Source organism: Sprattus sprattus (genome assembly GCF_963457725.1).
Source record: "Sprattus sprattus genome assembly, chromosome: 10".
Classification (NCBI taxonomy): domain Eukaryota; kingdom Metazoa; phylum Chordata; class Actinopteri; order Clupeiformes; family Clupeidae; genus Sprattus; species Sprattus sprattus.
Window position 1 is genome coordinate 13,813,159 of NC_137908.1, and position 17,290 is coordinate 13,830,448.

General features: G+C 39.5%; 1 protein-coding gene across 1 annotated transcript; it reads left to right on the forward strand.

Moving 5' to 3' along the window:
* The first annotated feature begins 1,610 nt into the window (after positions 1 to 1,610).
* On the forward strand, positions 1,611 to 17,042 carry tegt (testis enhanced gene transcript (BAX inhibitor 1)). Its single transcript, XM_080846828.1, has 10 exons — positions 1,611 to 1,727; positions 2,970 to 3,072; positions 6,445 to 6,553; positions 7,960 to 8,080; positions 8,194 to 8,242; positions 11,192 to 11,289; positions 13,629 to 13,708; positions 14,402 to 14,502; positions 14,701 to 14,776; positions 14,924 to 17,042. Exons 2-10 carry the CDS (start codon positions 3,017 to 3,019, stop codon positions 14,945 to 14,947), a joined length of 714 nt encoding a protein of 237 aa, XP_080702954.1. The 5' UTR covers positions 1,611 to 1,727; positions 2,970 to 3,016; the 3' UTR covers positions 14,948 to 17,042.
* The last annotated feature ends 248 nt before the right edge of the window (positions 17,043 to 17,290 follow it).

Consider the following 17,290-nt stretch of genomic DNA (forward strand, 5'->3'; position numbering starts at 1 on the left):
GTTTGTTGTTTATTGACAGCAGAGGCTTTATTCTGGCAACCCTCCAAAACAACTTGTGGTGATAGGTGGCATCTGATTGTAGTTCTGGAAACTTTCTGACCCCAAGACTCAACTAACCTCTGCAATTCTCCAGCTGTGATCCTTGGAGATTATTTTGCCAGTCGAACCATCCTCCTCATGGGGTCAATTTACAGACAGGTCCTCTTCCAGGCTGATTCCATACATCTCCGGTCGCTTTAATCTTCTTAACAACTGCCCTGATTGTGGAAATGGGTATTTCCAACTGTTTAGATATTTTCTTTAATCCCTTTATCCGGGTTTCAGCAGCTCAACATTTGTCGCACTTCAACACTGTTCTTTTGTCTTTCCCATCTTGATGAATGACCAAGGGTATTTGGCCTGTGTCACTTCATATTTTTACCCCTGTGAAGCAGGAATTCATGGTTGACCACTTAAGAGTTCCTAATCAAACAGGTGAACTTAAAAATGTAAAACATGACTGGAAAAATACTTCAGTTAGATTTTAATTATAAGATTTTCTAGGGGGGCAATCATTGTGGCACCCATGTTTTGGAGAAAAATATTTTATACTGTCAAAAAAACGAATTCTTTCAATAATTTTACTTCAATAAAAAGGTAAGATTTTTGTGAATATTTTGAGTGAAAGACCAAGAGGATAAACAGCAAAGATATATTTTTTTCATAGCCTGTTTTGGTCACATTCACTAAGGGTGCCAATAATTGTGGAGGGCACTGTACGCCAGTGGAGCTGTAGCCCACTATGTTATCTATTTATTTTCTTTCTTATTCAAATTTGTATTAATTCATTTTGTATGTACTTGATTCCTTGCTGCTATGACAACTGAATTTCCCTCACAGGATTAATACAAGTGTATCTATCTATCTATCTATCTATCTATCTATCTATCTATCTATCTATCTATCTATCTATCTATCTATCTATCTATCTATCTATGTGCAGTGCAGGGCATGCTGTCCATCAACTTCAGACTTGACAGGGATCATTGATACAGCTTACACAAGTTTTGCACAGAGCGGAACATGTTGATCATCCACGACTTGGAAGGGAAGATAAAAATCTAACTTGCGATAGCTTCAAGAGGACGTTGGGCCTGTAGAAGGAGGATGACCAGATAGACTACAGTATAGCCTAATTCACTGTAGGCCTGCATTAGTTGTTTGTCTAGATATGGCATAAGAGTAACCATCAGTTGCAATCATAGCCTAGTTTGTTTACCATAATGCCTCTGGTTAAGCCTTCACTTAATGCCTACAAATATACGATTATTGTAAATGTTCTTCCAGAGTTAAATAGCCTAATATACGTCAAGCCTGGCCTTATACCCCTGATAAGCTTTCAACAGACCAGATAGCGACACAATTTGAATGAAAACATATCATTGCTAGAAACCTGAAGAGTTGAATTTAAAGGCAAAAAGTAAAATACATAATTTCAATGCAAATTGACAAATGGAAATAATTGTCAACATGTGGTGAGACTTACGTTTTGTTACATCACTCTACTTTGTGGGTGTGTTTCACCGTGTGCACAACAGTGATGTCAGCACGTACACTCTAAACATACGTGTCAAACTCAGAAGACGGTGAAGAACAACAGACGAGAGCAACAGTCGAAAGTGGATTTGTTGAACAGGCCTTTTCTTCCGCGGAAGTGATCATCGACACAAGCTAAAACCAGACTCTTTGTAAGCACTTTATTTAAGAACAACTTAAGTGTTCTGTAAATGGTTACAATTTGTTCTGCCTGGTTGGCATGACTCGTACATTTAGAAGAAGGGAGGATCACGAATTCCTTTGCTAGCTTGCTAACACTTGCTACCCGTTAGCTAACGTGACTTGACAACCATAGTTAACGAGCCAACCTAACCATAAAATAGAAGTGAATGTCTAAGTTTAATTTGCAAGGTAATCTTCAATCGCCCCGGATCTGCTAGAAAGGCGTTTTGCTCGACAATGCATCTTTTAAGTCAATGACATGTTAGCTAGCTAGTTAGCTTGCAAAGCGAACGGTGGAACTGTTTATGGTTTCGTTTTTAGGTATCGATAACGTTCTTTATACCACACAGAATCTTGACGGCAGTGATGGCGTCTTGTTTTAACCTAGTGGTTGCTAGCATGTGAAGGCTTTTATGTTTAGCTTGTCGACTGGCAAACAATTGCTTCTGCCGAGCAAGCTTGTATTAACTTATCATAGATGACAGTAATACCACCGTCCCCCGGAACCTGATGGCTAATGTTCGTGCAAACTTCGAATCTTGCCTAGCTAGTTAATTTACTAATGTATTAGTTAGTCAGTTTGTAAACAATACTTGACCAATGTTTAAAGGTAACGATCCCAGCGATAGCGAATTCAGCAAATGACTGTAACGTTAATGATCAGAGTGGCCAACGCTAGTACAAACATTAGCTTGTGAATTGCTCAATTAATTCCCCCCAGGCCTATTTAGAGTATCGGTGAATATTTACTGTACTCTTTACCATTGCCTATGAATTCAGTATAGTTTCAAGTGTTAAGCTAACTCAATGTTACATTTTTAATGATCGACTAAGAGGCTGCGGCTAGATAACTTTCTAAATCCGGTCGCTTCTGCTAAGCTTAGAGAGGGAGACCATGGCATTTTTATCCCAGGCCTTCTGGACCAGTCCAGCTTTCCACAGAAATCATAACCCTTGTCAGTTGCACTTATGTTATCGAAACGCGATGAATTAACACGCGTCCGATACTACCAATGTGCGTTTCCAGGTTCAAGTGTCTGATCTGCTTAAGTCTGCTTGATCTCCTTAAGATAAGTGGGGCAAGAAAGTTAGCTCAGGCGAAAGCAAGCCATAGCTTTCAAGCCTTAAACCGGTTCCTGGATATGCCATGCGATCCTGTACAACAGTATACAAAAAAATAATGTTGTTCCCAATGTAAATATGTTTTTCAGCCTCCTTCATTTCTACTTGGGTGAACTTGCCCTGAAGGAATACCAAGATGAATGTGTTTGACCGCAGCATCAACTTTGATGCCCTTTTCAAACTCTCTCAAATGTAAGTGTGATCTTGTTATTAACAGTGATCAAATCATAACACTTACATGTTACACTTATCTTTTTTCTCACTAGGAAAAGGCCCCTTGTATATTAACCACCATGTCATAAGTATTTTAAGTCTAGACCCTTAGTTGCACTAATTATGCCTCCGAAACTAGTTCATTTTTAATGTCACAGTGAACAGCATGCACTTTTTTCAGATGAGATCAGTTATCTGCCTCAAAAGGCGGAGGATGTAGCCTAACTTTGCTTTAAAAACTCAATAATGACTTTGCCATCTTTCTAAGAGGAGTGAACTATGGGCATAGATTTGTCTCAAAAATAACTGCAAATGCACAGAGGGTGATCTACAAATATGCCTTGAGTTGTACACGTGTTTTGCAATCCACAAATACAAATTTCCGATTTGTAACTTGTGTGTTGGTTTTTACAAATACATGTGTGTTTGTAAATATATAATTTTCCATTTGTAAAACAAAAAGACATTTGTTAAACTGAAAATAATGTTTGTGAAAAAAAAGGCATTTGTGAAACTGAAAATTCTGTTTGTGAATCGTGGCTCAGCATTTGTGCATCCCCATTCACACGTTCGCATTTTTGAGACAAACCTTCCGCGCAAATCCACACAGATTCACAAACAGATAGCTTGTGATTCACAAGCACCATCCAGCAGATGGCACTGTTGTTCACTGATATACCGTAAATCCTCCAATTGTGGCCGGGATTCAATTAGAAGCCGGGCTTCAGATAGTAGCCGGGGTCGTGGTCCATACGGACAAATAAAGGCCGGGCCCCGAATACAAGCCAGGGGTAAAATAAAGTAGCCTGTAGCCTACCAGCATCAGTCCGTCGGCTCAAAGTAGACATCACAATTAATTGAATGCATTTCACAAATACATGTTCTCCTCATGTTTAATATTATATTATATTATATTGTTGGATAATTTCATGGGCTGTTTGCAATAAAAAAAAAAAAATTCCCCACGTAGGACTAGGCTAATAGGCGAATTCGTTATTGTTTAGCCTAAATGCACGTATCGTATAGCCTACTGTGGTTTATCTTTAACGTTTTAGTTTGCTAGTTTACTTTTTCCAGAAGGGATCATAAAGCAGTAATAGACTTACGTAACTTTGATATTAAATTCAAAGAGACGGTGTATGCTGATTGCTGAAGAACATTCAGGAGAAAAAGCAGCAAAGAAGTTTGGCATTGACCCGAGACAAATGCGATATGCTAAGACTAGCAGGTGGAGGTAGAAAGTTAGGCTGGATATCAAACCAGCTCGTTGAATACATGTTTTCAGTCGGCGATAAGCATAATAGAGTGTCTAGAAAAATGATTAAAATCAAGGCTTTGGAAATCTTTTCCTCTGTGACTGACAGTGGAGACCATAACTCCGATGTTTATTTTTTACGTTGACACCGCACCTAAAGCGCTACGCGATGTGCAGAAAGTGTTGAACGCATGCAATTAATTATATTAGCGTACTGCAATTATGCCCAATATTTAAATAATACAATTCTATAACAGAAGATAAGTAAGAAATAAAGGCCTGCCCCTAATACAAGCCTGCCCCAAATAAAGGCCGGTGCGCTGTGCAGTAAATACAAGCCCCGGTCACAATTGGAGGATTTACGGTATATCAGTGAAACACAGTGCGATCTGCTGGATGGTGCTTGTGAATCACGAGCTATCTGTTTGTGAATCTGTGTGGATTTGCGCGGAAGGTTTGTCTCAAAAATGCGAACGTGTGAATGGGGATGCACAAATGCTGAGCCACGATTCACAAACAGAATTTTCAGTGTCACAAATGCCTTTTTTTTCACAAACATAATTTTCAGTTTAACAAATGTCTTTTTGTTTTACAAATGGAAAATTATATATTTACAAACACACATGTATTTGTAAAAACCAACACACAAGTTACAAATCGGAAATTTGTATTTGTGGATTGCAAAACACGTGTACAACTCAAGGCATATTTGTAGATCACCCTCTGTGCATTTGCAGTTATTTTTGAGACAAATCTAAGCCCATAGTGAACCAGCTACACATGACTAGCTCGATCAACTAATATTTGCACTCCTTGTGTGATTACATTTCATCAGTGCCATGTCCATGGACTTCACCACTGTCAACATATTACACCAACTGATTACCAATCGAGGGGTCTGATAGACAGATGAGCATGTCAATGTAACATGTTCTTGTCCAGTCATTTACTTAGAGGTGGATGCATTGGTGATACTGAAGGCCCTAACAGATACATTCTTTAGTGGCCTGTATGGTTGACCGATTGGTCATTGCGCAAACATCGGTGACGTCAACACAGCACCAAAACCTTTTATGACCACCCTTGGTCCACTGGAAAGTAAAATGCGCTGAATAAGAGCACAGGGATCTGCATGACAGTTACTGTATCACCAGTATTCATTTGTGGATTAACCGCTGGAAGCAGCAATAGCAACTTTAGGTAAATGTTACTCGTTATGGTAACAAAAGACAGTCTCAGCTGTATTGGAACAGTGTTTTTTTTTCTAGTGAATCTCATCAGGAAAAGTTTTGGCACAGCCTTTCACTGCCTAGTTTTGACCCTCAGATCTCCATCTGGCATGTAATGTTAGTAAATCAAACAAACATTTGAGCCATCTGGGAATCCCTATGCTCCTGCATTGAAGGGTCATAAAGATGCACAGATACAGACGGAATCGCGAGTCGTGTCTCCAGCTCATTCATTTAGCATATTCACCAGCTGCACCTTACATGTCAGGTCACAAAAACTGAGAGATACACAACCAGCCGAAATGACACAACTTGCAAGGAAGAGTAAGGCAGGTATACATTTAGATTTCATTTGTTTACCAAATTTTGTGTGGTTAAGTAAGCCCCACCCTACCAAAAGGATCACTTCTATGCTGGATAGTGATGGAGTCTGCTTGCTTTGCACCTGGCTATAGAGAAAGTTAGACAAAGATAGATGAGATGACTTTTACTTATTTGTTATTTTTTTGTCTGGATTTCTTAAATAGTTAGATAAACAGGGGAGGCTTTGCTGGCTGGCTTCGTTGACACAGACTAATAATAACATGCTCTGTCCGGTTCTATGTTTGCATGGCCTGGCCATATTTATGTCTCGCAGAGTGGAAATAAGTGTCAGAGCCTCAACCAAAAACCAGCTTTGACTGGAACAGAATTTAAATACGAGCTAATATAGTTCACTGGGTTATAATAAAACCACCTATTTCCCTCTCCCTGCTGATCCCTCCTTTTTTATGATTATAATTTCTTACACTCTCTGTGTTTGACCTCATATTTCCTTCTTTTTCTAATTTTATGTATCTTCTGATTTCTTGCTCTCTTTCAATCCAGCTCTCGCTCTACACAGCAGCACCTGAAGAATGTCTACTCCTGCCTGGCCATGTGTATGTTTGTGGCGTCAGCTGGAGCCTATGTGCACGTCGTCACCAGGTTCTTCCAGGTACGGCCTCACTTTATGGACCAGGCCCTTGTAGATTACACCTCAGCGAGGAGTCATATTTTAACCCAAACAAATTGTTTTTAATACGTTGGGTTAAAGTCGAGATAAATGCAAATAAAATATACATGTAATATATATATTTTTGGAACTTTACATTCATAATTATGTACCATTCTAGTTGTGGTGTAGATGAAATGTGAAAATCAAAGGAGTGGGACTCATAAGGTAATACCTTAAGGCCAGTCTTGTGCAAGCAATGAGTGGCATGTGTATTTTCTATTGTGAAGGACACTACTTGAATGAATATGTGAGTGTTTGTGTTTGAACCTTGAGTGCCTGCGTGCGTGCGTGCGTGCGTGCGTGCGTGTGTGCGTGCGTGTGTGCGTGCGTGTGTGTGTCAGCTGTATCACCAACAATAGCCAAACAACATGTTGCATTTATTCATCTTCAAATTAAACTTCACTAGAAGTGTCTCACAGAATGAGTGACTTATTAGAAGACACAGTGCTCACTGGATCATCTAGCTGTAAGTCATTGCCGCGTCCTACAGCGCACCTTTCTGGCTTAACATGAGTGCTCCTTGCTGGTACAAAAGAAAACACAACTTGTGACCACTTCTGTCCCGGCTTAAGTTGTACTGAGCGTCGGTGTGGACTGTTGTAAAACTGTGATATGTAAATGCGGTCTGCAGTTATGGTGGCTTGGGTTCTGCTGGAGATGTGACCTATGTGACCGATATAGTCGTGTGTCATTTATCTGTTGCATCTCTCTACGCTCTTTGAAATATGATGTGGAAATACAGAAAACCAGCATCAGTGAAGTTCCCAATTTTTAGACTGTTTTGCACCACAAAGATTCTGTTGTTTTTTTTTTTTTTTTTATCAACAATCAGTGGTATATTTAGCACCTGTCTGTGCCTCACCGTTTTTCAGGGTTTGCGCTAGGTCCCTTATCTTTAGTGAAGGGCAATCTTAATGCTTCAGCATACCAAGACATTTTGGACAATGCTATGCTTCCAACTTTGTGGCAACAGTTTGGGGAAGGCCCTTCTCTATTCCAACATGACTGTGCCCCAGTGCACAAAGCAAGGACTATAAAGCCATGGTTTGATTAGTTCCATGTGGAAGAAATTGACTGCTCCGTACAAAGCCCTGATCTCAACCCCATCGAGCACCTTTGGGATGAAGGGACTTCTCATCCAACATCAGTGCCTGACCTCATTAATGCTCTACAGAATAAATGGGCACCAATTTCCACGTAAACACTCCAAAATCTTGTGGAAAGCCTTTCAAGAAGGGTGGAAGCCGTTATAGCTGTAAAAGAGGGACCAACTCAGGTGTCCGAATACTTTTGTCCATATAGTGTATCTTTCCACGTGGTTAATTTACTCATCTTGTTTCCCATAGGCCGGCATCCTGTCCATGCTGGGGTCGCTGGCTTTGATTGGCTGGCTGGCCATAACTCCGCACACTCCACAGACAGAGCAGAAAAGACTGGCCATCCTGGCCGGCTTCGCCTTCTTCACAGGTGAGACTGACCCCTGCCCCTGCCTCTTCATCAAGTTTGTTGTGCATAGGGGTTCTGGTTAGCAGCTGCTCAACCTGTGTCTCAAATATTGTCTTTCTTTCCCACTTCTGTAGGGATTGGTCTGGGTCCTGCTATGGATTATGTACTCACCGTTAACCCAAGGTAGGAGTGGAGTGAAATTCCATGGGATTGTGTGAGGCCAGCTTGTTGGTTGTGAATACACACCTGTACACACCTATCTGATTTTTTTTTATTTCTTAATTGACTCAACTTGAAAAGCGCAGCATTTTCTAGTTTGCCTCAATGCTGTTTACCTCAACCTCATAGGTCAGAGTAGTGTAAAAATATTCAAACTCGGTTACACTCCGAAGATCTTCGGCCAACTTAAATCTCTCAATGTATGTGCTGTTATCTAGACATTAAAGACCCACAGCCAAATGCAGTTTGTGGCATGGTAAGTGTCGATGCCAAAAGTTGTCCAGCATAATATCGAAAAAAGGTAATTTTATCATTGTAACAAAGGAAAGGTCCCCACACTGGTACTGCTCAGACACCGGGTTACAGGAAGCCAACTGAGGTGTGCGTGACTGCAACTAATCATAGTACCGGAATGGGGGGGAGGCCATTGAGAACCATCTCAGGCAGCAGGGTCAGAGAAACCTGATTATCATACAGAACAACAAAAGGATGCCATACCTGTCTGCATTAGAAGCCTAGCTCATTTACATTTAAAGTCAGGAGGTGTCGTAAACAGTATATACAGCGGGTGAAATAAGAACACGTCACCATTTTTCTCAGTAAATATATTTCCAAAGGTGTTATTGACATGAAATGTTCACCAGATGTTGGTAACAACCAAGGTAATCCAAACATACAAAGAAACCAAAACAAATTTGTTCAGAAATTAAGTTATGTCGAATAATATAAAAATCTTGAAAGTTCTGTGGGCCTCTTCTACGAACTCTGATCTTCAGTTCTTTCCATAGATTTTCAAATGGATTCAAGTTAGGTGATTGGCTGGGCCATTCTAGCAGCTTTATTTTCTTTCTCTGAAACCAATTGACAGTGTCCTTGGCTGTTCATTGTCTTGCTGAAATGTCCACCCTTGTTTCATCTTCATCATCCTGGTAGATGGCAGCACATTTTTTATCAAGGATGTCTCGGTACATTTCTCCATTCATCCTTGCTTCAATTGTGTGACGTTTGCCAGTACTGTATGCTGAAAAGCAGTCCCACACCATGATGTTCCCACCTCCAAACTTCACTGTTGGGAATGGGATGATGTGCAGTGCCATGTCTCCTACAAACATGGTGTGCATTATGTCATCCAAAGAGTTCAATTTTGCTTTCATCTGACCAGACTATATTCTCCCAGTATTTCACAGACTTGTCAACATTTCGTGCTGCGAACTTTAAACGAGCTTCGACATGCTTTTTCTTCGGCAATGGAGTCTTTTGTGGTGAGCGTGCATACAGGCCATGGCGGTTGAGTGCATTACTTATTGTTTTCTTTTAAACAACTCTACCTGCAAATTTCCGGTCTTACTGAAGCTCTCCACGAGTGGTCCTTGGCTCTTTGACAACTCTTCTGATAACTCTTTTCACTCCTCTGTCATAAATCTTGTGATGAGCACCTGGTCGTGGCTAGCTTATGGTGAAATGATGTTCTTTCCACTTCCGGATTATGGCCCCAACAGGGCTCACTGGAATATTCAGAAGTTTAGAAATGCGTCTGTAACCAATGCCATCAGTATGTTTGGCAACAATAAGGTTGCAAAGGTCTTGAGAAAGCTCTTTGCTTTTACCCATCATGAGATGCTTCTTGTTTGACATCTTGGTAATGAGACACCTTTTTATAGGCCATCAGACTAAGGGCTGGATTGCTTTCTAATTACTGAAAGATTCCAGCTGTTTTCTTGGCTTTCCATGCCTTTTTGCACCTACCTTTCTTCATGTTTTCAATACTTTTTTCCTGTGTTATTTCACATTAATACACATTACTTAATTTCTGAATGTATTTTTTTTTCTTTGTATGTATGGATTACTTGGGTTGTTACCAACATGCGGTGAAAGTTTCATGTCAGTAGCACCTTTGGAAATATATTTACTGCAGAAAAATGGCGGCGTGTTCAAAACTTATTTCACCCGCTGTATATGGCTAGAGTTGGAGATGCTTGTTGTTACAATACAATACAATTTGTTTATTTGATCAAGAGGACAGTGTACATTCATGAACATTGAGATGAACATTATGAACATTGAGACCAAATTATAGCCAAAAGGCTAGTTTCCATTCAGATATGCACTGCTGAATCCAGTGTATGTTCTACGTGCTTCTTATCTGCTCTTAACTAGGAATAAAGACAGATTGCTGCATCAACCACAAAGGAAACTTCCTTTTTCTTAACACATAGTTACTGGTGCATAGCCCCCACCCTCACCTTTACAAGGTTTGGTGTTCATAAGCACAAATGTAGAAGGAAACTACTCCGCTTCTGTTGGTTGCATCATGACTTCGCTGGTAACTTGATGAACTTGTGTGATACATTGGGGTTAACTTCAGGGCAGTGTCAACTGCACCCTCCTCCTGCAGAGAATCAGACCAGAGTCCACTTAAGCTTATCTGCCATCTATCTGTCTGGTCGGCTCTAAAGTTCACTAATGATGCGTGAGGAAGTCAGCAGAGGCCATGTGCTCAGGTTCCACCTGTCACGTGCCACTTTACAACCTCACTGAAAAGAATGGCTCGATTTGTTTCATTGGTCTTGTGTTTCTGCATTGGCATGTGTAGTATCGAAAGTCTTTGTGTTGACATGCCAGTGTTCAGACTTATGATGGGTGGAGAAGTAGAATAGCCACGTTCTTCCTGTCCATCGTGGACACAGACTGAGGACTGATTCCCCTCCTCATTCCTAGCCTTTCCCCCCCCCCCAAACTGAAGCCAATGAGGCAATGTTTTCTAAGAGTGGATAGAGGCGATACTGAACTCCATCTTCTCCATCAGATGTATCACTAACGTAATGGAAAGCACAACGGGAGTAGATTTGGGATGGGTCCATTTTGAGACAAGGAATAGTGCAATTTTGATGGTTTCTCTCTTTCTCTGTGTAGCATCATTGTTACCGCCTTCCTGGGCACCTCTATCATCTTCGTCTGCTTCACCCTGAGTGCCCTCTATGCTCAGCGCAGGAGCTACCTGTTCCTGGGAGGTAAACAAACACATACGTCACCTCACACATATGTCACCCTTGACAGTTTTGCAGTTGCTTTTATGTAAAACGCCAGTACAATGGAGATAGTTTACTTAAAACCACCAAGTGGAAATGGAAAAAGTCTGACATCATGTCTGTACAGTGATAAAACCATGCTGTATCTACAAACACTATATATACAGCCGCGGAAAAAAATTAAGAGACCACTTCAAAATTATCAGTTTCTCTGGTTTTACTATTTATTGGTATGTGTTAAAGTAAAATGTACATTTTTGTTTTATTCTATAACCTACTGGCAACATTCCTACCAAATTTCAAATAAAAATATTGTCATTTAGATCATTTATTTGCAGAAAAATGACAATTGGTCAAAATAGCAGGGTTCCCACGGGTCATGGAATTTCTGGAATATCATGGAATTTCATAAAAGTTTTTCCAGACCTGGAAAGTCATGGAATTTTACCATTTTGCATGCACAGTCCTGGAATATCATGGAATTTTCTTAATAGTTGTGTAGAAGCAAAACTCGTGTGCATTTTGTTGCTTTACTTTTTAGTTTTTGTGTACAACTTTGTTTCATACGTGATCCTACAACACTTCACCAGGGACGGTTTGGTTTCGCGCTATAAAATGTGCAACATTCTAGAATGCAAGGTCTTCGTTCGAGCCCAGTGAAGTCTTGCAGGCATATCTGGTTGTGTAAAGCTTCGTTTAGACAAAGAAAAGCTCTAGGGGTGAATATAATCTTCAGTTTTCACACTTTTAAAAACGTTTTAACATTTCTTTTTACGGAAGTGGTCATGGAAATTCTGTTTTTGGGCCTGGAAAGTCATGGAAAATCATGGAATTTTATATTTGACTTTGAGTGGGAACCCTGAAATAGCAAAAAAGATGCAGTGTCTTCAGATCTCGAATAATGCAAAGAAAACAAGCTCATATTCATTTTTAAACTACACAAGACTAATGCTTTAACTTAGGAAGAGTTTAGAAATCAATATTTGGTGGAATAACCTTGATTTAAAATCACAACTTTCATGTGTCTTGGCATGCTCTCCACCAGTCTTTCACATTGCCGTTGGGTGACTTTATGCTACTCCTGGCGCAAGAATTCAAGCAGCTCGGCTTCTTTTCATGGCTTGTGACCATCCATCTGCCTCTTGATCACATTTCAGAGTTTTTTTTTTATGGGATTCAGGTATCGAAATTGGGCTGGCCATGACAGGGTCCTGATCTGGTGGTACTGCATCCACACCTTTACTGGCCTGGCTGTGTGGCATGGAGCATTGCCCTGCTGGAAAAAACACTTCTCAGAGTTGGGGAACATTGTCAGAGCAAAAGGAAGCAAGTTTTTCTTCCGGGACAACGTTGTACTTTGCCTGGCTGAGGTTTGTAAAAGACCATAAGGATTGAACCAAAGCGGACTGGAGGGTCTTCTAGTTCTTCTTCTCTGATGAGTCCAATTTTCAGCTTTGCCCAACACATGGTCGTCTGATGGTTAGACGGAGACCTGGAGAGGCCTACAAGCCACAGAGTCTTGCACCTACTGTGAAATTGGACTCATCAGAGAAGACGAACTAGAAGACCCTCCAGTCCGCTTTGGTTCAATCTAGTGTTTTTTCCAGCAGGGCAATGCTCCATGCCACACAGCCAGGCCAGTAAAGGTGTGGATGGAGTACCACCAGATCAGGACCCTGTCATGGCCAGCCCAATTTCGAGACCTGAATCCCATAAAAAACCTCTGAAATGTGATCAAGAGGAAGATGGATGGTCACAAGCCATGAAAAGAAGCCGAGCTGCTTGAATTCTTGCGCCAGGAGTAGCATAAAGTCACCCAACGGCAATGTGAAAGACTGGTGGAGAGCATGCCAAGACACATGAAAGTTGTGATTTTAAATCAAGGTTATTCCACCAAATATTGATTTCTGAACTCTTCCTAAGTTAAAGCATTAGTATTGTGTAGTTTAAAAATGAATATGAGCTTGTTTTCTTTGCATTATTCGAGATCAGAAGACACTGCATCTTTTTTGCTATTTTGACCAATTGTCATTTTTCTGCAAATAAATGATCTAAATGACAATATTTGTATTTTAAATTTTGGTAGGAATGTTGCCAGTAGGTTATAGAATAAAACTAAAATGCACATTTTACTTTAACACATACCAATAAATAGTAAAACCAGAGAAACTGATAATTTTGAAGTGGTCTCTTAATTTTTTCCGCGGCTGTATATACACAATCTGATGCAAATTCACAGTGTTGTGTAAGTATCAGATCAGCTCCTTTGCTGCTTTTACTGGTAGCTATATGTTTTACACCTCTGCTCTTTCCTCATACAGGCTCTCTGATGTCTGGCCTGTCCATTCTTCTGTTGGTATCTTTCCTCAACATGTTCTTCGGCTCTGTTATGCTTTTCAAGGTAGGAGACCTTCACACCTCTCTCACCATTTCTGCTGCCACTGACACAAAGCAAAGCGGTCTGCCTTCATAACAGCTGACTTTGTTCGTTGAACTAGATGTCTAGATCCTGGTCGTTTTGATTTAACACGATGCGCTGGTGACAATGTCTCTTATATTTTCGAATGCATCAATTCAGAGATAAAAAAAACTCCAACATGTTCAGAGATAAAAAAAAAAAACTGAAATTGATTCAAACTGGTTGTGACATTTGACTTGGTTGGCATTCGGTCCTTTCACATATTAAAAAAGTTATGTTTGCAATTAAACATGAACTGATGGAAGAGGCCTTGGGATGGTACAGCAAAGTATTACTGGTTATTACTGATAAGTACAGCATAGTATTACTGGTTATTACTATTCTGTTTGCACAGAAGGGTTTACACAGGAAGTAACATTATCTGTGTTCATGTCCCTGGTTTGGGGACTTTCCAGTCTATACAGCACTCTTATCTAACACGTTTGCGTCATTTTGAAATGTTAGTGTGGTGACACGCAAAGCCAGTCTGTGCTCAATACTCCTTTAAGAGATTAAATCAAAACATTTTCCATTTACTGATAGGTGGTATCATCTGAATGTTTCTGTGCACAGGCCGGTTTGAATCTTGCCTTCAAAGCATACTCTTTTTTTCTAATAATGTTTTCCTCTACCTAGGCCCATGTGTACCTTGGTCTGGCCATCATGTGTGGATTTGTGCTTTTCGACACTCAACTCATCATCGAGAAAGCTGAGATGGGAGACAAGGATTACATCTGGTGTGTGACCTATTTAATACCTCTCTTGGAGGGAGGAGAGGGGGGGAGGGAGGGAGGGGGGGGGGGGGGGGTCATTGTGGCTCGTCTGGGCTCAGTACATACAGTATAACATATTAAATACATGCAGACATCTCATGCTGCCTTAAATTCCTACTGATGATACTCTTGTTGTTGATATGAAATGTTTGTTGTCATCAGGCACTGCGTGGATCTGTTTCTGGACTTTGTGACCATCTTCAGGAAGCTCTTGGTCATTCTGGCAATGAATGAGAAGGTATGGGGTATTGGTATGATATTATAGAGGAATATAAGAGGTGATTTAATGTATTTGTTAATTTATCAATTTATTATTTTACATGTAAATATATTGATTTGGTTGAATTTATTTATTGATTTTTGTTTTGTTTATTTCCTGGTGAAGGACAAGAAGAAAGAGAAGAAGTAGACAGCACTGGAATTACGGCCAATAAAGACACACCTGTGAGCTGAGATGGCATCAGAGAACACTGCTGGTGCAATCACTTGACTGCTTAATGAAAAATGTCATTCTTCTGAATTACTTAAATATAGTGTCTTAATTTTTTTCATTGATAGGATTTAGGTTTTGGCTTTGGACTAAGGTTGGTAACATTGAGATTAGATGTAATGGTGTGTAAAGGTCCCTGTGCTGTAGCATTATGAAGTTGTTTTAGGAGGGATGGCATAAATGATGATGTGAACTAAAGCAACATTAATTGGGTAATTTTCTATTATTATTATTATTATTATTATTAGTATTCCCCCCCTAGTAGGAGTTGGATTTTAGGACACTTCAGAGGGGAGAGATGAAGAAAGCAGTTTTGCTTTTAAATCTAAATGATCCTGATTTAAGTAGGATGTTGATGCCTGAGCTATGAAAATAAATAAAAACCAACACCTTAATCAATTAGCATAGTTAGAGGCTTCAATTTCTTGTTTGCCACTGTATATAATATGAATGACACATTTGACAGCAATTTGGTGACATGATGATATTGTAGGTAATCATTTGCCATCCAACCGTACCAATCCAACTATTAAATATTCTCAGCAGCCTCGTCTTACATTTAGCTTAACATAAATGTCTCAAACAGTGAATTCTGATATATAATGAAGGACATTAACCCTTTGTTGCCATGTGTTGTTAATAGCATTATTAATATATGTAATCTACTTATAAGACAACCAACTTTTTTTCAGCTATAAATATATATTTTTACAATAATTTTACAGATCAGTCCATAACCAATACAATTTGCAGGCTGATTTATAATCTGTACATTTTACAGATATGCCACCATTATCACACTCATGATTTAATTATGGAAGAGATATTCTATTTATTTGATGAAGAGTAGTTCTCTGTCGTTGGGCTACACCTGCCCCCTTTAGCATCACTGAGCACTGTCTGAGTGATCCGAGTCCATAATCCTCTACAGTGCGTTTGGGTCAAAGTTCAAACCAAAACCAACCCCAACCATACCAACAATTGGTTTAGACTATGTTTTTTCCTGTAATTGAAAGCACATAGGTTCTTCAGATGCGCCAAATCTATTAAAATGTCAGTAATTCTTTATTAATATTTTTTTGTTGAAATTTTCTGGACTTTCTTATGTCTGTGGTTATTGTAAAGATTTCCATTGGTATAGTCCACAATGCTGTTGAGAAAGTGATGTATATGAAATGATGCGTCTTTTTGAAAAGAGTAATGTGTTTTTTTTTTTTTTTCTCAGATGTCTATTTTGCTGTGCTTCTCTATCTTATTCAGAAATTAATTTCTACTGATTTGGGTGGTGTGGAAAGAAAAATGAACACAAGTGAATTTTGCAGTAGTGCATACATTTTGTATTCTGGCTATATGAAAAACATTATGATTCAACTTTTTCCAGCCTAAATTGTCATGCACTTTTGATTTCAGTGGGAAAGATATTGCAATGGTCTGCCAAAATCATGCTGTCAAATATCTTTATTTTTCTTTCTGATTTGCACCATAACTCTGATGGATTTTTACCCCCTTTGGAAACAGTTCTGTTGGCATGTCTTGTGACATTTTCCCCATGAAGATTGGTCAAACAATCCCATTGTTGTTACGCTGTAAATGTGACTAATTATGTGACGTGGTGTAGTGGCTTTGAGATTTGTTCAACCACAACTTCGTCACTGTATATAGGAACTGAAGCATTAGTCACCTCTGCGGTTTACTTTTTTTCGGGTTGTAAAGTAGACCTACACATAGTTTTTGATACCAACCCAACTTAGCCCTGTTTCACAAACCAGTAGAAATCAGTCATCGTCTCAGCCAGAAGGCTTTGTTTTCTTAGAAAGTGCCAAGTACAACACAAGTTTACCGAACCATCAGCAAATTACTAATTAACTGTAGAATCAACTTTCAACAATGCATATCTTATACTGTGAAGATAATCCTTATTCATTTTATTTGCTTTTCCAAGGGTTACTGTTGTAATTCAGCTAAGTTAATGTAAGAATTAAAATTTGTTAAAATAAACTTTGATTACATGAAACCTGTGTCATATTATCACCAAAGTCTGTTTAGCTCAAACAGGAACAATCTTTCCTGAAACCGAAAAGAAATTGTGGACTATACCTTTAAAATGGATCTGTTTCTTCCCTCAACACACAGTCAACAGTGCATCAGGGATGAACTACACAAAGAGATGATTCCTAAATAAAGTACTAAAAGCTGGATCATGGTGTAATCACTTAGACATCCCTGTATGGCCTTCACATTTTTGTTACCATGAGGTCCCTC

Bases quoted from the DNA above. Each gene is read 5' to 3' on its own strand.
- tegt (XM_080846828.1), top strand. From the start codon at position 3,017: ATGAATGTGTTTGACCGCAGCATCAACTTTGATGCCCTTTTCAAACTC. The intron at 11,290-13,628 runs GTAAACAAACAC...TTCCTCATACAG, and splicing joins GAGCTACCTGTTCCTGGGAG to GCTCTCTGATGTCTGGCCTG. The intron at 14,777-14,923 runs GTATGGGGTATT...TTCCTGGTGAAG, and splicing joins TTCTGGCAATGAATGAGAAG to GACAAGAAGAAAGAGAAGAA.